We start from the raw sequence: 20,407 nt of genomic DNA, 5'->3' as shown, positions 1-20,407 counted from the left end.
TCAGGCAAAAAGCTACATAATCTACTTATATCACTAAGCTGTTGAAGTATATGCACTCCAGAAGTAAAAATGGCCCCTTGTACATTTTAACTTTTTATTATTCATTCCTTATTATTTGTTTTGTTTTTTAACTCCTAACAAATTTAATATGAGTGCATTTACTTCTTTAGACAGCATGAAATCAAAACTACAAGATAAAGTTAAAAGAAAAGTAGGAATGTATTGTGGCATAGAAAACCTGTAGACTGTTGCAACATTGGAGATTCATTTTCCATTATCATCCATAAAAATACACGTTTTAGATTACAGAACATTTCATCAATGTCTTACGGAGAAGCTAAAAGAAAATCATTTCTCTGCACACCTCTATGAAGTATGTATTATATGGTCGTGGAGTTATATATGATGTTATAGAATTATTTTAAACAAAGTCAGACCAAAAAATGTCATACCAAATACAATACCTCAAATTCAACAACAATCTCCTAACAATGCTAAACACCAAATTTTACACATGGCTCACCTTTGTTGGTGTTGTTGATAGTGTTGAGGCTTGAGTTGACGCGGGGTGTGGCGGGGAGGGAGCCTGCTAGAGACCCCTGGGTGGATCCCCCGCCCTGCAGCACGATACTGGACACAGACTTCAGGGCCTCCTGTAGTTGGCTCACCTGTAGGACAAGCAAAAATGTTAATAAGCAGTGATGGACACAAACATGTCATCAATTTGTTTTAATTTTCTGCATTATAACAGCCTTTGATCTTCACTTGTTTGTCATCAAAGTTATTGAAATTGAAGGTTGTTAAAGAAATACAATTTCAACAAATAATTTCAACAATGGTGAAACAGATGAAAACTTGAACCAATGAGCACGGGAATTATTACACCAAAATCACATAACACCACAGCCAATTCTGAGTTTTTCTTTCCCTCCACAACCACCCACCTGTGACTGAAGACTGGCACATGTCTTCTCCAGCTCCAGCTGTTTCCCTGTTTCCATGGTTACACTCTGCTGTGTCGCCATAGTGTCGCTGCCCATCTTGTGGAGCATCTCAGCGCGTGCAAGGGTGTTCTGAATCTCCAGGCTTGAGTTGTACGAGTTATACTCGTGTTCTCGTTTCATCTCCTGGGTGACGAAAGTCTGTGATTGGAGAACCTCTGTCTTCCAGTTTTGGAGAGACTGCACCTGAAGGTAATACCAGCATGTGTGTAGTTATGGTCATAACTATCGTCACTCATTATTTTGTATGAATTAAAGCATTACCCCTTCTGGCTATTCAATCATTCAAATGAATTATTAAGCTATAAACAAGAACATACCTCTCGCCAAAGTTGCCTAATTGCCTCCAACTGGAGAGTCCTCAACTGTCGCTCCTGTTCATATAACCTCCGCTGTCTGAAATGTAACAAAAATTAAATTGAAGGTCTATAATTTTAAATACAAGGGGCATTTAATATGAACTCACAAGAGGATGTCAAAACTGCTCCTCTCAGTAATCAAAGGGATTAACTCAGTAGGGGTTTTAGGCTTGAGTAAATGGCATTGCTGAAAATATGTGCACACTGTCATACTTCAGTACCAAGTTTCATATCTATATATATCTTGAAGCATTTCAAATATATCATTAACACAAGATTTTCATACCAACAGCACTAACACCAAGGCTTCGACAATATCTCAACTTTTTTATTATTGAAAAGGATGAGCTAAAACCTCACTCACTTGTCGAGTTCAGCCCTGAGCACAACAATGTGTTCCTCTGCTCGTCTTGCACGTATTTCTCGGCGTACACGCACACAGTCCACGTTGTGTTCCCGTGTGTAGTAGCCACGCCAGAAACTCTGGATCCTCACTGCTGCAGACGCATATTTCATATCTGAACATAGATAGGGGAGGAGCTCTTTATCACCATAATCTGAGACATGTGAAAACTCTGCATTTTGCAGTAGAAACTTGTTAATCTCATTATAACTCAAATCAGTGAGAATTACATCAATTAAGTTATTTATTAAATTATAAATACATATTTATCTTATTACATTAATTTAATGTTGCTAGTTTGTAAAGACAGCTATTCGCTGATATGTTTTAGGTCCCATTGTGTATCATCGGATAATGGCAATTTACTAACATAAACAAGTTACATAATGCTACATTCATGAATAGATTATCCCATCTATATATAGAATATCATTATTGGAAAGTGCAGTTCTTAATATGATATGCTGCACAAGGAACAAATCAATGGCACATGAAAACATCAATCACTTTATTAATAACAAATAATAGATTTTCAAATAACATAAACAATAAACTTCAAACTGAAGTATCTTCTGTTTAGATATTTGAGCCATATTTGAGTGTTTTCTTTGTTTTCATCAGCACTTCCATATCGGAACTCTAACAAATAGAATGGGGTAACCATTCTATGACTACCATGTGGAAAAAATCAACGCTATTCACTTATACTGCTCAATATTAACTGAACATCATTACATCACCTGTGACCCTCGTATTTGAATTTATACACTCGCCCTAAAGCGCTCATGTATAATCTCTATAACTCAGGTTGTGGGTGCTGTAATTATAACATATTTAAAGAGTATACTTCAGTAAATGTTAAATACACCTGTTTCGGTGAACAATATTTAGAAGTAAAACCTTATATCAATTCCCTATGTTAAATGCCCATATTTTCAAAGTGATTTCTATAAAGAGTATAATATTCCTGGTAATTTCCCCACCCAACTGCAACAGCTGCCAGGTATTGAATCTTCGACATATATCAAAACAGTTGCCATAGCTTTTAAGTTTTATTCCTTCCAGAACGCCAATAGGTCTTATGTTCAGGGAAATTCCTCTCTTACCAGACATAAAATACCTTCTAAGTGAGACTTAATCTTGACAAAATGAAATCAATAACTTAAGCTGATGTTGCTTCATTTCCAGCACTTAATATCAGAGGTTTATCAATAATGGTAGTTTATTAATAAAATGTTCAAAGTATTTCGACACAATGATTTAAATCTCATTGAAATAAATTCCTGACAGATTGCCAAAATGTTTTAATATTATTATAAATAGTTTAAACTTACAAAGCATGAACATGTTCAACTAATTACTAATCTTTAGAAACGGTGAATAAAAGCTCAATAAGAATGTGTAGTAATAAATGTTTTGTGACCTTTATCATGGTTTGGGAGTGTTAGGTGCCTTCAGAGTGCAATAGGTAAACCATACAATCTTGTAAACATGAACAGCAAATCAACCCTTGACATAGAAATATAGTTAAGAAGACCTCACAGCCTCAATTGACAACAAAAATACATTACTATGTGCCACCAAAGTGCTAAAGATAAATTACAGTACAAGATCATGAAAACCCATCCTTGACATATATTCACGAAATCTTGCACCCAACTTCAAATCGTATTACATTGTATCAGAGTATAGAGTGTCTTATGAAGTAACATAATCTATGATAGCAAGATGACCTTGGCTTTTATCAGTACATCAACAAAGATTTGTGTTTGATTCCCATAATGTAGATAGTCAGTACAATAATAGTTTTTCATAATAATCATTATCTATTTATAACTGATACACAATTTTCAGATCATTGAGCATAAGGTTTTATCACTGATTCAATTAAAAAAAAATGTTATAACTTACCTAATCATACTTTGTAAAATATGTTTTAAAAATTTGAAAAGCTCACCATTAATGCAGCAAAATTGTGTGGAAAACTTTTTATGTCAACACTAGTTTGAAACATTAATTGACTTCAACATAAACAACTAGAACTGTAAGCCATAGGCTAACGAATACCCCCCACCCCTCCATGTCTAGGTTGTTTGCCCTGGAGTTAGGCCGGACAAAGCTAATTTTGCCTACAAGGGGAGATAACTCCAGTCAGGGTCATGTGACCTTTACCAAATTCACAGAGGCGAAAGTTTACAACATGGCCATTAATTTCTGAAAGTTTGATAAAGATTTGTTGAATAATAACAAAGATGAATCCCGGACAGGGCTTATTTTGCCTACTTTAACACATCAAGGGGAGATAACTCCAGTCAGGGTCATGTGACCTGTACCAATTTCACAGAGGCGCAAGTTTACATCATGGCCATTAATTTCTGAAAGTTTGAAAAAGATTTGTTGAATAATAACAAAGATGAATCCCGGACAGGGCTTATTTTGCCTACTTTAACACATCAAGGGGAGATAACTCTGGTCAGGGTCATGTGACCCGTACCAATTTCACAGAGGCGCAAGTTTACATCATGGCCATTAATATCTGAAAGTTTGAAAAAGATTTGTTCAATAACGACAAAGATGAATCCCGGACAAAAAAAAAACGGACGGACAGACGGACAGACGGACGGACAACCCGATTCCAGTATACCCCCCCAAACTTTGTTTTGGGGGGTATAATTATAGGGCTTACATTGTGAGGATCAGACACTTTTAGAAAAGTTAGTGAAGTGCAAAACGGGCTCTATACAAACCTTCAGCCAGTATAGCATCACTGTTGGGTCGGGAATATATGCCAGAGTCCCTGAAACTATCGTGCTCACGCTTAGAATCACTCTTGTTAGTCCGGTCAATGGTGATAGACTTAATGGTTTTACCCTTGGTGCGATGTTCACTCTCACTCGTGCCCGGACGACGGGCTGTGCCATATTTACCAGGGACGTATTCCGAGTGTGTGCGAGACACTGTTGACTTGGAGGCCACAGGGATGGAGGTCTTATTTCCTGTGTGTGCGTTCACAGAATCATGCCTCTCCTTTTTCTTATCTACCACTTTAGTTCTTTGATCATCAGCTTTTGACCTGCTTGAAGCGGATTTCCGCGCTTTTCTTGCAATAGCATCTTTTATCAAACTTAACTCTCCTACTGGAATGTTTTCAACATTTTCCTTTGGCATGTCATCCATCTGTGAGGCATCTTGGCTTGTGTCACAGTCCACAGCCTGGGCTGTTGGGGGAACCTGCTTCTTTATTCCAACCATTGGCTCATTACCCGACATCTGTGGAGGGGACACTTTAAAGTCCGGCCTAAACAGGCCCTTAAATGTTTCCGCATTCATTGGCTTCATAGGTCGTTTATCATAAGCATCATATTTATTATCGCCAATAGCGGTGGCTGGACGGTGATCCCCGCGTTGAAGATTCTCAAATATTTGCTGGTTGCTAGGGCTCGAGATGACGGCACTCAGTGGGGCAGTCATAGGGCGTGCGGGTGTCACAGGGGACTTCCCATCTACAGGCAGATAAGCAGTCTCCGATTCCAACATGCTGGTTGAGCTTCTCTTATCATAGTCTGAAAATAGAGGAAATAGGATGTTTAAATCCCACAAAACAACCTAATGTCAGCCCATATAAGGATTAAAAGCAGAGTTTCACCAATGTATCAAACCATCAGGCAAGCTTATGTCATTGCTTTGTAGAAATGTCCACATGTCTGATCAATGTTTCAATTACTTTTTCAAGAGTTTTCAGTGACATGAGCAGTTATTGTTTGTAATCACTCAGAAATTAACATTGACAATGCTGCATTTCACACTGTAAATACATTTCCAAGTCATTTATCTGTGTGTACTGTACATGAAGAAATTTTACTATTAAACTGTGACAATTGTATAATCCTAATCAAACAAACTAAATTGATCTCAACTTAAAGCAAATATCTTTATAAAATATGCAAACAACAATTCTCTATATGGAGCAAAATTATAAGTGAAATACTACAAGGTTCCACTGATATGTATCTTGAGTTCAGCATTCTAGGTGACGTACCTTCAGATGTGACATCCTGGAGTGAGAGGTCATTCAGGTTCTGACCTTGTCCGTGACTGTGATTGGAACCAGCTGATGTGTCACCTGCAATATACACCCATCATAGTAAGTCAGGCATTCACAGTTATTACACAAGAGCCCAAAGTGGGTGATATAACTTTTACAGATATTTTAGTATAAATGGTAGCCAACATTGAAGGGTGTTTTTTTGCGCACTGAGCCTGCTCTTGACAACAACAATATCAAGGCTACAGAAACACCTGAACATTTATTTACAGACAAGTTTGAAATTGAGGCCCTGGTTCATTAATTATAATACCTGTTTAGTGTCATTCAGAAGACCCATTGCATAAATAATCAAATACAAATGTTAATATTCCACAATACTCATTCAACCTTATATGCAATTAATACATATTTGCATGTCCTGTAGTGCCGTAATGAAATCCATAAGAGAACTAAGGCCTCATGCATGCAACTCTGATAGGTGACATTCTCCTTGATCATATTCACACACCCTTGACCAGGGCTATAAACTATCAGCAGTTCAGTTCCAAGTAGGACTAGGAACAAGTCATTGTTGTGAGGGACATTCCTACAAAATGAAATCGCTCAATCAATTTGCATGTTAAACAGAGTGGTGATTAACTTTACAAGTCTCCCATGAATAGGAAAACACAGTCTGCAACCTGTGCTTCCCAAAGATTTTCCTTCATGATTTTTTTTACTGGTAAATCATGTTTATGTTGGGCGTTGCTTTTAAGACATTACAATATTAGACTTTTTCAATGTGGGAAAAAACACACACACTTTATTTAGGTTTATACTTGAACAGCTGCTGATGTAACTGTACCCAGGTTGATTTTGTGGTCAATACCATTCTACGGTACTCAATTGTCTAGCATTGATTTGGCCTTGCAGAATCAAATAAAACAAACACAGACCCGAGACCTGGAATAGGAGGTGAATTTCACTTCCTTTCCGAACAATAGCCTGGGTCAATACACGGTGCACTCGGATTCATAACTACCGCTATTTGTCATGAAAATATTATCATTTACATTAAACAGATTTAAAACATTGTGAAGCAATTCACTTAAATCTGCAATACTTTGATATTTCAATTCAAGCTGCAATTTATTTACCTTCGATAAAACAGACAGTTATCCAGCCAGGTACTTAACAAAGCAAGAATAGATCTCTTCAGACTATAAACGTCACATTCAGTTTTATATCAGACTAAATAAACTTCCAATCCAATGTGTCAGAAAGGTTTTACCTATTACATTTTACAAATAATACTAGCTTTATTGAAATGTCAATATCATTATGACAAGAAATAATAGTGCCTTTGAAACAGGTAAACATATCAGAAATCTATATGACCTTTGTCACCGGGCTTTCTACAAAGTTTTATATGGCTGTGTTTGTATGTCTTATATTGGAAAAACTTTATTTAATTGAAATGAACTACACAGTCTAGTTTAAGCCAATGTGTTGATCACTCGAAATTTTCCAAATCTTAGTTTGTTTTGGTCTAATGGAAATACTTTACAAAATCTCAAGATCTATTTAATCAGAAAAGGATTTTATAAACACATAGAAAACCTAATTGGTCTTAAGACTTTAGCAGATTATTTTATGGTCAAGTTGACCCAGAATAAATAATAAATGTTTATCCTGTACACAAATGATACTTTTTTTTAAAGCCATGCTCTTCCACCCATTTTTTCAAATGTGTACCAATGCCTTGAGAACCATGTCAATTTTGAAAATGTTACAGATTACAGAAGTATTTTTCATTGTTCATATGATAATGAAAGACCAAAACATATGTTAAATGCCATACAATACATCCTTTTATGGTGAACCCTAAGCTTTCAAAGTATATAACTGTATCTTCAGCAAAGTGAACATGTTGGCGATGAGGGGGGTGGCTGGTTGGTTCTGTTTATAATGTCCATTGTAGGGGAATACCTCAGGTTTTGCAAAATACTAACTAAAAATGCCTTATTTCAAGGACTTTGTGACCTTATTGCATGCTTTCCTGCAGTTTATTGAAAAATAATGGTGGATTATAACATGATAAATACATGTTATCAATGTATATTTTACCTGTTTCTAACATTTTAGCCTGTTTCACAATGAAAAACGAACATACATTAACAAACACAGTGCTGAGAAAAAAAATCAATGACATAATGGCCAGTATTCATGTCATGAATCTAAAATTTGTGCATTTTTTACAAATAAATGTTAGTAAAATATCATTCGTAATGAAATGCAAGCATGAAATAAAAAAAAAGTGTTGTTTTTTGTTGCAGTGTAAGATTGCAATATATTTCACCTCATAAACACTGCAAGGGAATATTTGGTAATAAAACCACTCATGAAATACAACTTTTGGTATTTCATCAGTGAACTAATTGCACTTGCATCTTACACTGAAACCACCAACTATCCAAAAAATATTTGTGTAAACAACAAAGAGGTGTACAATAGACAGGTTACCTGCGTGTACTGTCCAGGCACGGACTGGTCGGTTTTGCTGGGACGGTGAACCAGTCTCACTCACATTAGAGTTGTCGCCTGAAATGCATGTTGACAGAATAAACAAATTTTAATACAATTATGTCACATTTAACATTTTGCAAGGTGAAAGCAACACAGTTACTATACCGGTACTAAGAGCCTTCTCGATTTAACCCTTCTAAATTTTACTCACACTCATAAAATATTGAGTGTTAAACTCTTTCACATAGTACACCAAATTACTAATTTCATCAACAGTTATAGACTGATTTGAACTCTGTCATCTATTTATTTTTATACTGGTTTATATAAATCAGAAAACTCATCAGAAGGTACCCCTAATAAAAGTAAGTCTTTAGACCCCTTGGGTGAGACGAAAACATCTATATCACTAGCAGATTAGACTCATCCCTTTTTACCACATTTGATAACCTTTAAAGGTTCTTAAAGATATATTATCATAAAAGCAATTATCAAACATGAAAATAGAGACACAGGAAACCAGTCTGAGACATGAGAACACTAAACAACAATCTAATATTGAAATCTAGACAGCCTACATGTATATCAACATGTTCACTAAGACAACAGAATCTGATCTGGGAAATAGGAACCTGCAGATGGAAAATTGGTTTCTATTTCCCCGTCAACAATCTTAATCAAAGGTATCTGTTACATAAAAAGTGATGTAGAAAACATCTTATTTAGTGAGCAGCAATTTCATTCCTGACAATCATTTTGTTGCAACAATTACATTGAGCAGTTTCTCAGACTAGCATACACTACAAAAAAAAATTCTAATAGCCAAGCCCTACCCATGTCTTTTTTTAGACCCTCTAACACTAAAAATATTTTCAAAATTTGTCTGTTAGAATTAGTGGTGTGTAACCTCAGTGTAGTACACAAAGGGTTTATAGTAATGGTGAAAGCAGGCTTACTGTTAATAAATGGCGACCAATACAAACTAAATTCTTTTATGTTGGGATAAGGATAATCATAACTGTACATGTCCTATTAAACGTGCATACTGGGGATCTTTTCGTGGGTCTATTTCCCGATTTTTTGACATGAACAAGGATTACCTTAACTCTGAACTAAAAAAAGAGCAATTTACACCAATGAAAAAAATCCATCTGCAGTCATTTAAGAGCACCTACTGACATCATGCATGCACAGATTTTTTTTACCTATTGTATATAATGACAGGTGCGTCAAATTCATTCCTCATTCATGTCAAAAGTTGTGTATTGATATATTGAAGCAATGTGTTGAGTGGATCATTTTATTGATTTACACACGAGGGTGACTGTATACAGCCACATTATTTTATATTTTTGACTTGAATTTAGCAGATTTTAAAAAGTTGCTGACTGTGGAAAAATGTTTTTTTTTAGCGCGCATGGCTCTTAAAAAGACTAGCACCCTACGCATTTGATAGGACATACACGGTATTTAGTTCCAAGCAAAAGACCTCCTTTTTATCAATTTGGGCATGCATGTCTATAAGGATGAAAAAAGAGTCAATCGTAACAACTCAGTCATCTCTGGCAACCTTGTAAATAGGCCCCAAGAAAATGTAATGAGGCTGCAGGCAATTAAGTCAATCATCATTACGCTATGTAGACCAATTCAGTGCTCTGTATTTTCAAAGACCCATATCATTTCTGAGGTCATAACTTTTGGATAATGGCCGAGATGTTCCAATTGAAAAGGTTTAGGTAATGCAGTACCTTGAGGGGGAGACTTGGGAGGTATATTCCACTGTGTGGATGCATGGCGTGGCGGGCCTGTGTGAAGCTGTTGTTGGTGGTATCGCTGCTTTGACAGGATCTGGCTCAACTTGGCATCCTCCGCAGATTCCAGCTGAAAAATAATCACATACTCGGATAAGCATTCATAGCATAACTTTGTTATAGATTTACAATCATTATCATTATGGTGAAAATAACCAGTCCTTGTAAACATGGTTTGTTCAAAGACATGCACCCAGATTAAAAAACAAACAGTAATTACCCAAATATATGAACATTTTCATATCATGATTCAGCTGAAACTTGTTGGATTCTGCCAGTAGTCAATAATTTTACAAATATGACTGAAATTATGAAATCTATTTCAATAGCTTATGATGGTTATAATTGTATATAGAACGTAGCAATTAAACACAAAATAATTTCATTTTACAATAGCTGTTATTCTTAAACTTGAGAACCATATATATTATTTTTCTTTACAAATTGCAAACATCTTAAATGCTATATCATTTTCAAGTTAACAAGTATTAACTGTTAATTTTGTACAAAGGAGTAATTATTTACCAATTTTCTAATGCGATATATATCCATATTTGCTTTAAGCTCAGCATATTTCCGACTATTGAGCCCATTGGCCATTTCATTACTTGACTATTAAATTTCTAATGGAGAATGTATCTAATTTCAAACTTCACAAAAGTCCACAGGCACCATAAAACTACCGTTGAGAACAATAATTCCATCTGCAAATAATTAACATATACTTAACAAAAAAGTAAATCATCAGGCATAAAAGCCTCCAGACATGATCGCTCCGTTTAAAGTAGTCAACAAATGTCAAAACCCGGTCACTGTCTCTAATACCCAAACTCTTTCACACTAAGCACTTCAACAATTAGAAATAAAGAATGATTTTATCAAAACTTGAATTGAGAATTTCTTTTATTTACATTTCACATAAGATATCCAATGATATCGACTGACCTTGAAAATAATTAACAGTCGGTGGTATGGTTCAAGTTTAAACACAGCTAAACTAATTTTATGAGCGTCTGCATTTTTTATTCATAAAAAGTGTATCAATTTGAAATCATGAAATCCTAAGTGACGAAAAATTCTGAACAAAAACTCTAAAAAAAATTAAGAAAAAGGCAATGCAATAATATTGTTTGCTAAAATTGCACAGCATTTTTTGATGCATATATAATCTCTTTACTACTATCAGATGAGTTGTAGTAATTTCTGGCAAACTACAAAGGCATGTTATCTGTATTTAAAGATGCACAGCGGTCATGAGGACCTCCCCATCCCTTCTGTATCTATCTTGATTTCACCCTCCCCCATCAATGTTCATACAGAAACCTGCACCCTACCATTCCCCTATCTCAACAAGCAACCCAAAGTCCACCGCCCGCTGTCTTAGCCTAAATTCATGTCCACACATCTCTGATAGATGTGATAGCTTGTCAACAGTGAGTAACAATGAGCAGAACAAAAAAAAGAAACTCGCACACCCGTTCTAACATGTTTACTTTTTATCTGATGAAAACCACGCTCATTATTGAAAATCCAATAACAGGTCTTAAATTTGCCTAAATTAAATATAAAATAGCTATTTTTCCATCCAGCATTCCTATTTCTTTGTGACATTTCCTGGTCGTGCAAGAATTTTTAATTGATTTCAGGTCTTTGGCTGTAATACCATCATTGAATGGATTTTGAAGGAGAGCAATCTGGTTGTAGCTTAATTGTTTTCTGGAATAAAATTAGGTCTAACACAGAAGCACCCCAAATGTAAGCTAAATAGGACTGTAAAGTCATGTCCCCCTAAGTTTTAATCATTTTTCAATAGAAAAAATGACAGTTTAAAATATAACATTAATATGCAAACAATATTTGAGATGCTCCATAAATATGACCCCAGGCATTTCAATGGGACAGACGGCATGAACGTTCCGATACATTTGCTATTCCAGGCAGGCAATCCTGCAGCCCATTTCTTCTAGCATTTTTCTGCTTGAAATGGATTAATATTTAAAGACTTTAACAGTTAAAAGCAAAGGTTATGAGTAATATAACAATATTCCCCCCTTGTGAATACATATACTGTCACAGAAGTGCACACCAGGGCAGTACATGTACACTATGTACATTGGAACACAATGCCTTATTTTGAATTTGCTTCAAAATTAAGATGTTAAAGGGGCTTATACCGTATGATGAAATTGCGAAAAAAAAAAATGAAAATTGTCGAAAACTGACACATGATATTACCAATTCGGTATATAGCTTAAGTATTTGAACGGTTTAAGGTAAGCCTTCATAGCGCAGTGGATACAACACTGGACTGTACTTTTGGCAACACCAGTTCGAACCCGGTCTCTGACTCAATTTTAATTTTTTTACATTTTGGTATTATTTTTTTTACAATTTTGATATCAAAGAGTAAAACATTTTATTAAATAATTGTCCTGAGATTCGTTACAGAAAAAAACTTTTTTTGGTACCAATCTGGTGTATATATAGTCCCTTTGATGCTTTTTTTAATTCTCATACCAAAGATGTTTTGCAACCAATAGAAAACAGGTTAATTATGGATGTTTCATGTGTTATTTAATGAAATGGTAAAAGAATATCCAATTAAATGTAAATGATAAGTGCCATGATATTTCACCATTAGCAAGCTTTACTACTTACAATCAATGAGTGATCAAATATTCACTAAAATCCAACACCAATGCAGCATTAACTCTTCCTGATGGTCAATCTGAGTCCACAATGCATGCCTTTGTCCACCAATCCTGCACTGACCTTACAAGGTGGACCTTTGTCCAGACCAGCAGATAAAATGCCAGGTAGAGGAAGGTGGGAATAGGTGCTAATGGCTCAAAGGGGCCATAGAATACCTGACAAATACCTGGACTTTCATACACAATGGAATTTCCAATACACTATGAAGCAATGTTATGTCACAGAGAAAACATGTATGTCATAGAGAAAAACATGTATTAATGAGAAACAAATAGGTGACAAGTAAAATCAAACAACACCATTCTGCTAAGATTGAAGATCAAAATAGCATCAAAGGCCTTTTACAAGATTTGGAACTTCACAAAAATAAAAGCATTGTAAACAAATCCCTTTACGAGATACAAGAGACATCTAACTAAATATATATAGACATTAAGTTGGCTAAAAATAACAATTACATAAGCTTGATGAGCTATTTACCAGCAGCGGAATAAATGCAAAACATAACAAAGTTTAATACTGTTTACTGAACTGAACATAAAAAGCATTATATACATGTAATGTATAAAACCTTTGACAGATTATAGGTTCATTATACATGTAGATACAACTGGGTAGCAGCAGATTGGGCATGTCCCATCGCTTGATTTCTCTGATACTTCTAATGTCCAGAATAAGCTGGTAATAACTGTAGGGTGATGATTATGACCAAGTCAATTTGCTGAGGAACAAAAAGGAGGTCATTGGTCCCACTCCAATATGAGGTTGTAGGCCGGATATATTGCTCAGAAATCTTAGAAATATAGACTAACTCCAAAATCAATGGTAGCAGAATGCAATTTTTTATGCTTTTATTCCGAAACATCCACTGTCTATTTTGTTGATGACAATTTGTTTGTTGTCCCTCCCTTTCTTGCTTTGGAACATAAGTATGCAGACTGGTATAAGTACCAGACAAAGTACCAAGGGTAAGGGGTTAGGGTATTCCTAGCAAACAAATGCTGGATGCATGCCTTCTGAATGAAACCAATTGTTCATTCGCTTTCTTGGCATTGCCACTAGTGTCATCCTTACTCAATTAACTGTTAATTATATTAATATGCACTGAAAATGGTTACCAAAATTGCTTAGTGTTTATAAGCTCATTTTTCAACCAATGGAGTCGCTGGAAGGATTCTGATGAAAAGGACTGCCAAATTACATCTAATCAATGATTTGTTTTATAAAGCAGGTAATTAATCAACATTTTTCGTAAATGCACTGGCTAGCATATATCTGCCCCAATACTAAAGCTGATTGACCGGTTTAGTAAAGGAAAAATGAACCATTACCCAGTAATATTAAATAATATCACATAAATATTTGAAGACAAACGAAATGTAACCAAACTTACAGGAACACGCATAATCCTTCAGTCACACTATTCCATGATATTTAACATTGAAATTAAACTCTCTGTCTAAACATTAGCTTGGCACTATTACAGACTAAACATAAATAAAGCCAGTTAAGAACTACGCAGTGAAATCACCCAATACTTCTACGCTTAGCTTAGCTATATCGGCTCTAGACTTTATATCAATATTTCTATTATATGAAGCTCAACTTTTACAAAGGACATTACTTGTATTGATGGGTGATTTACTTTTGATAATCTATAAGCTCAGACCATACACGATCATGGATTTGTTTTGGAGAATAAAAACATCCAGTAGTTAACTGAGTCAAGAAAGTCGTAAGATTTATTTTGAAATAGAATTGGATAACAAAAAGAAATTGAAAATGATGTCATTAATTGGACCACCACAAGGATGTAAACATTGATCAACTGGAAACCTGCCAAAGTCAATTTAAATATCAAGATATGACGAAATACTCCCTCTTACTTTTGCTTACATATAGGAGCACATAACACTTGCATTCTGTAATTGTTTTTTTATATTTTTTTGAATGTGCCCTATACTTCAAAGCGGACATAAACAACTATGGTCTGACAAGAATCCAAGTGTGTTGGATGAGTATATATACTAAAACCTTATGGTTCAACATTTTATTCACCGGTACATCATAAGACTTCCGGCATTTACATGTTGTTCACCGGTACATTATAAGACTTCCGGCATTTACATGTTGTTCACCGGTACATTATAAGAGTTCTGGAACTACATGTTGTTTGCCGGTACATCATAAGACTTCCGGCACTTAGACTACATGTTGTTCTCCGGTACATCATAAGACCTCCGGCACTACATGTTGTTCACCAGTACATCATAAGACTTCCGGCATTTACATGTTGTTCACCGGTACATCATAAGACTTCCTGCACTACATGTTGCTCACCAGTACATCATAAGACCTCCTGCACTACATGTTGCTCACCAGTACATCATAAGACTTCCTGCACTACATGTTGCTCACCAGTACATCATAAGACCTCCTGCACTACATGTTGTTTGCCGGTACATCATAAGACTTCCTGCACTACATGTTGTTCTCCGGTACATCATAAGACTTCCGGAACTACATTTTGTTTGCCGGTACATCATAAGACCTCCGGCACTACATGTTGTTCTTCGGTACATCATAAGACCTCCGGCACTACATGTTGTTTGCCGGTACATCATAAGACCTCCTGCACTACATGTTGTTCTCCAGTACATCATAAGACCTCCTGCACTACATGTTGCTCACCAGTACATCATAAGACTTCCTGCACTACATGTTGCTCACCAGTACATCATAAGACCTCCTGCACTACATGTTGTTTGCCGGTACATCATAAGACTTCCTGCACTACATGTTGTTCTCCGGTACATCATAAGACTTCCGGAACTACATTTTGTTTGCCGGTACATCATAAGACCTCCGGCACTACATGTTGTTCTCCGGTACATCATAAGACCTCCGGCACTACATGTTGTTCTCCAGTACATCATAAGACCTCCTGCACTACATGTTGTTCACCAGTACATCATAAGACTTCCTGCACTACATGTTGTTCTCCGGTACATCATAAGACTTCCGGAACTACATTTTGTTTGCCAGTACATCATAAGACTCCTGGCATTAAATTTTGTTTTTGCCGATACGTCAAAAAACTCACTTCTAGAATACTCCCTTTTCGAGCCATGACAAAACAAGCACTGGTTACTTATCTAGGTCCCAAACTCAGGAGGAAGCAGCATCAGTAAAGACTTCATATTTACATTAATACTATGGCACCTTGGCAATCATCCATAAATGTTCATTTCAAGTATAATTCCTTTTATAATGCTTATATCAGACGTTAAATGGAAGGTCAATAACATAAGGCAAAAGTAGTGCGCTTTAATGTAAAGCTTTCAGTCAAAATAAGGTTACGAAAATTGTCATAATATGGTAATAAATTAAAATCTGATGAAGACTTTTTGTATACTTATGCATTGCTGTGTATTCTGATATAACTTGTCCATTTGCTGGAGGGGGACAGATTTCTGTGACAGATAGTGTAACAGCGATCAAAGGCTAGACTGATGGCAGTCGAAGGTCTATAAACTAAATGTTGGGACTACCATTGGTGCTCTAAATGTTCTCTAGCAGTCCAGTACAAGGACTGTACCACAGGGACACAGTACAAGGACAAAGGCTTGAAGTAAAGCAGTAGAGTAAACAAGTTTCAAATGCATTGTTTGCTTAAGATCCAGTCACACTAGAGTTATTGCCGATGGATGACTTTATATGTAACATGATGTCGCTAGTTGGTTGAATGAGCTTGTAGAGGAGTTTTCCATTCAGTGAAATATTGTTAGTCTTTGGCAAGTACATGTTACAGCATTTTGGTAGGCTGGTGGTACTCATACACACAGGTGCATTGTTTACAAATTGTCAACCAAACTGTCAATAGCAGGGTTTTTCCCATCTTGATTGACCGAAGGAAGCAATCTTCAGCAGTAGAATGGCAACCAACTGTTGGCATCAAGCACTGACCAGCAATTGTTGGCATTAAGCACTGACCAGCAAGGATGGGCATCAAGCACTCCACCAGTGACCAGCAAGGATGGGCATCAAGCACTGACCAGCAAGGATGGACATCAAGCACTCCACCATTGACCAGCAAGCATTGGCATCAAGCACTGACCAGCAAGGATTGGCATCAAGCACTGACCAGCAAGGATGGGCATCAAGCACTCCATCAGTGACCAGCAGGGATGGGCATCAAGCACTGACCAGCAAGGATGGGCATCAAGCACTCCAGCATTGACCAGCAAGCATTGGCATCAAGCACTGACCAGCAAGGATGGGCATCAAGCACTGACCAGCAAGAATGGGCATCAAGCACTCCACCAGGCACCAGCAAGTGTAGGCATCAAGCTCTTACCAGCAAGCAATTGCATCAAGCACTCAGCCAATGACCAGCAAGCATTGGCATCAAGCACTCCACCAGTGACCAGCAAGCATTGGCATCAAGCACTCAACCAGTGACCAGCAAGCACTGGGCACTTCGACATGATGCAGTTGCTGAGAGACAGCCATCGGTCGTAATACTAGTTTAAATGGGACTTGCTCTAACTACAATTATGTAAATGTTACTTGTTACATCAATGCATACTTGCGTACATCATTGAAAACTATCAAATTAAATGGACACATTCAACCTTTCATACTTACAAATCATTGATCAATCAACTTGCATCATTAATTCAGGGACACGGGCAATTATCTTGTTAAAATCCAACATCCTGATTACTACTGTACACATGTATCATGCTCTGCCATAAATGGCTGTCAGGAAGTGAACCATTTCCTTTATTAAAGTTGTCAGCGCCATGTAAAATATTCCATGTATTAAGTAGCTCTAGGAATATCTTGACAATCACTACTGAATGACATGCTCAATCACAATTTGTTGAAATCACTAGAATAACAATTACATTTGTGGGGTAAAACCAAAGATCAGTCATCAATTACATGCACTTTGAACCAAACAACAAAACACATGAAAATCTGAGCCAAACACAGACAGACTTGCATGAAGAAGATATTTATCAATTATGCTAACAGGAACATACATTTTTTTAGATAGAACCTGCTTTTCATACAGATAAAAGGCTAACTTCTACCATCATGGTATCTAGCAGCAAAACCATGCATCAGTCATACCCACATGATCTACAAATAGCCATGAAAACCAGGCTGCCTTCTGCACATTATGCAGGTTTAAATTCCACCTCTGTAGTAGGGAGGTTGGCAATATCCCTGGGGTCTTTCAAGAGTTCCAGCCATAACCGTGGCAAACCAGGCTGCCTGCTGCACATTATACAGGTTTAAATCTGAAGTATTCCACCTCTAGAATGGTGAGGTTGGCATTGTCCCTGGGGTCTTCCAAGAGTTCCAGCCATAACCATGGCAAACCAGGCTGCCTGCTGCACATTATACAGGTTTTAATCTGAAGTATTCCACCTCTAGAATGGTGAGGTTGGCATTGTCCCTGGGGTCTTCCAAGAGTTCCAGCCATAACCATGGCAAACCAGGCTGCCTGCTGCACATATACAGGTTTTAATCTAAAGTATATCACCTCTGGAATGGTGAGCTTGGTATTGCCTCAGGGTTTGCAAGACTTCCAGCCATTACCATTGCAAACCTGAGGCTGCCTGCTGCACATATACAGGTTTAAATTCTACCGGAGCACGGAGGTTGGCATTACTCCCTCCATCACAGTTAACAAGAGTTCGTGGCATATATACATTTTTAGGATTCAGCAGAAATGCAACAGTTTCATTCTGTATGCTAGGATCTTGTTTAAACAAATGTTTTATAGTTTTATACATGTGTACCACAACAAATTGTTTTGATGTAGTTGAAAGATTGTCTCATCCAGCTGCTGTCCCTGTTTAATTGTTATCTGTGACATCATCTATAGTGAAGATAGTGTCCCTGAAGATCGTACATCTTGTCACAGATGGCATCGTAATTGTCCAATATATATGGCAATGGTGTGACTCTACATCTTTATCGTTAAAATGTCCTATGCCCCATTATTTTCAATTAACATAAAATAACATGTAAAGAGCAATGTGATTCAGGTTCAAGTGATTGTAAAATGCATGTTTGAGCCCGTCTCAATCATGCACAAAATATTTATGCTCATACTTTATATTCTTGTAAAGCTATTCATTTTAAGTGCCTAACAATACAAGTTGTAAATTTGAAGTAGGACAGTAACTGTGAAGGAGGGCAGTTATTGTGAAAGAGGGCAGTTACTGTAAGGGAAGGCAGTTATTGTGAAGGAGGGCAGTAACTGTGATGAAGGGCAGTTATTGTGAAGGAGGGCTGTTACTGTGACAGAGGGCATGAAATGTGAAAAGGGCTGTATTTGTGGACGGGAGTAATTGTGAAGAAGGGCAGTTACTGTGAAGGCGAGCAGTAACAGTGAAGGAGAGCAGTAACTTTGAAGGAGGGCAGTAACTGTGGAGGGCAGTAACAGTAAAGGAGGGCAGTAACTGTAAAGGAGGGCAGTAACTGTAAAGGAAGGCAGTAACTGTAAAGGAGGGCAGTAACAGTAAAGGAGGGCAGTAACTTTAAAGGAGGGCAGTAACTGTGGGGGGGGGGCAGTAACAGTAAAGGAGGGCAGTAACTGTAAAGGAGGGCAGTAACTGTAAAGGAAGGCAGTAACAATAAAGGAGGGCAGTAACAGTAAAGGAGGGCAGTAACTTTGAAGGAGGGCAGTAACTGTAGAGGGCAGTGACAGTAAAGGAGGGCAGTAACTTTAAAGGAGGGCAGTAACAGTAAAGGAGGGCAGTAACTGTAAAGGAAGGCAGTAACAGTAAAGGAGGGCAGTAACTTTGAAGGAGGGCAGTAACTGTAGAGGGCAGTGACAGTAAAGGAGGGCAGTAACTTTAAAGGAGGGCAGTAACAGTAAAGGAGGGCAGTAACTGTAAATGAAGGCAGTAACAGTAAAGGAGGGCAGTAACTGTGAAGGAGGGCAGTAACAGTAAAGGAGGGCAGTAACTGTAAATGAGGGCAGTAACTGTAAAGGAGGGCAGTAACTGTAAAGGAGGGCAGTAACTGTAAAGGAGGGCAGTAACTCTCAAGGAGGGCAGTAACTGTAAAGGAGGGCAGTAACAGTAAAGGAGGGCAGTAACAGTAAAGGAGGGCAGTAATAGTAAAGGAGGGCAGTAACTGTAAAGGAGGGCATTAACTGTAAAGGAGGGCAGTAACTGTGAAGGAGGGCAGTAACTCTCAAGGAGGGCAGTAACTGTAAAGGAGGGCAGTAACTCTCAAGGAGGGCAGTAACTGTAAAGGAGGGCAGTAACAGTAAAGGAGGGCAGTAACTGTAAAGGAGGGGAGTAACAGTAAAGGAGGGCAGCAACAGTAAAGGAGGGCAGTAACAGTAAAGGAGGGCAGTAACTGTGGAGGGCAGTAACAGTAAAGGAGGGCAGTAACTGTAAAGGAGGGCAGTAACAGTAAAGGAGGGCAGTAACAGTAAAGGAGGGCAGTAACAGTAAAGGAGGGCAGTAACTGTGGAGGGCAGTAACAGTAAAGGAGGGCAGTAACTGTAAAGGAGGGCAGTAACAGTTGAGGGCAGTAAC

At 37.3% G+C, this 20,407-nt stretch overlaps 1 protein-coding gene across 11 annotated transcripts in view; it reads right to left on the bottom strand.

Annotated features, from left to right (window-relative positions):
- The window catches only part of LOC128237384 (uncharacterized), a 57,902-nt gene that overhangs the window by 12,566 nt on the left and 24,929 nt on the right, over positions 1–20,407 (bottom strand). For 8 of the 11 annotated variants that reach the window (XR_008261593.1, XM_052952874.1, XM_052952873.1 and 5 more), the window contains 8 exons: positions 10,065–10,197; positions 8,314–8,391; positions 5,803–5,886; positions 4,511–5,326; positions 1,725–1,878; positions 1,322–1,397; positions 945–1,187; positions 524–668 (listed from right to left, as the gene is read on the bottom strand). Coding sequence is in view for 10 of the 11 variants with exons in the window: in XM_052952874.1 (XP_052808834.1) it covers positions 524–668; positions 945–1,187; positions 1,322–1,397; positions 1,725–1,878; positions 4,511–5,326; positions 5,803–5,886; positions 8,314–8,391; positions 10,065–10,197 (1,729 nt within the window). In the remaining variant the exon portion in view is untranslated. Of the gene's footprint in view, positions 1–523; positions 669–944; positions 1,188–1,321; positions 1,398–1,724; positions 1,879–4,510; positions 5,327–5,802; positions 5,887–8,313; positions 8,392–10,064; positions 10,198–10,652; positions 10,927–14,232; positions 14,373–20,407 lie in introns of those variants that run through there. The other 3 variants (XM_052952880.1, XM_052952879.1, XM_052952878.1) reach the window with 3 other exon arrangements.

This window comes from Mya arenaria, chromosome 6 (genome assembly GCF_026914265.1).
Source record: "Mya arenaria isolate MELC-2E11 chromosome 6, ASM2691426v1".
Lineage (NCBI taxonomy): Eukaryota > Metazoa > Mollusca > Bivalvia > Myida > Myidae > Mya > Mya arenaria.
This window is presented reverse-complemented; position numbering and strand designations above follow the sequence as displayed.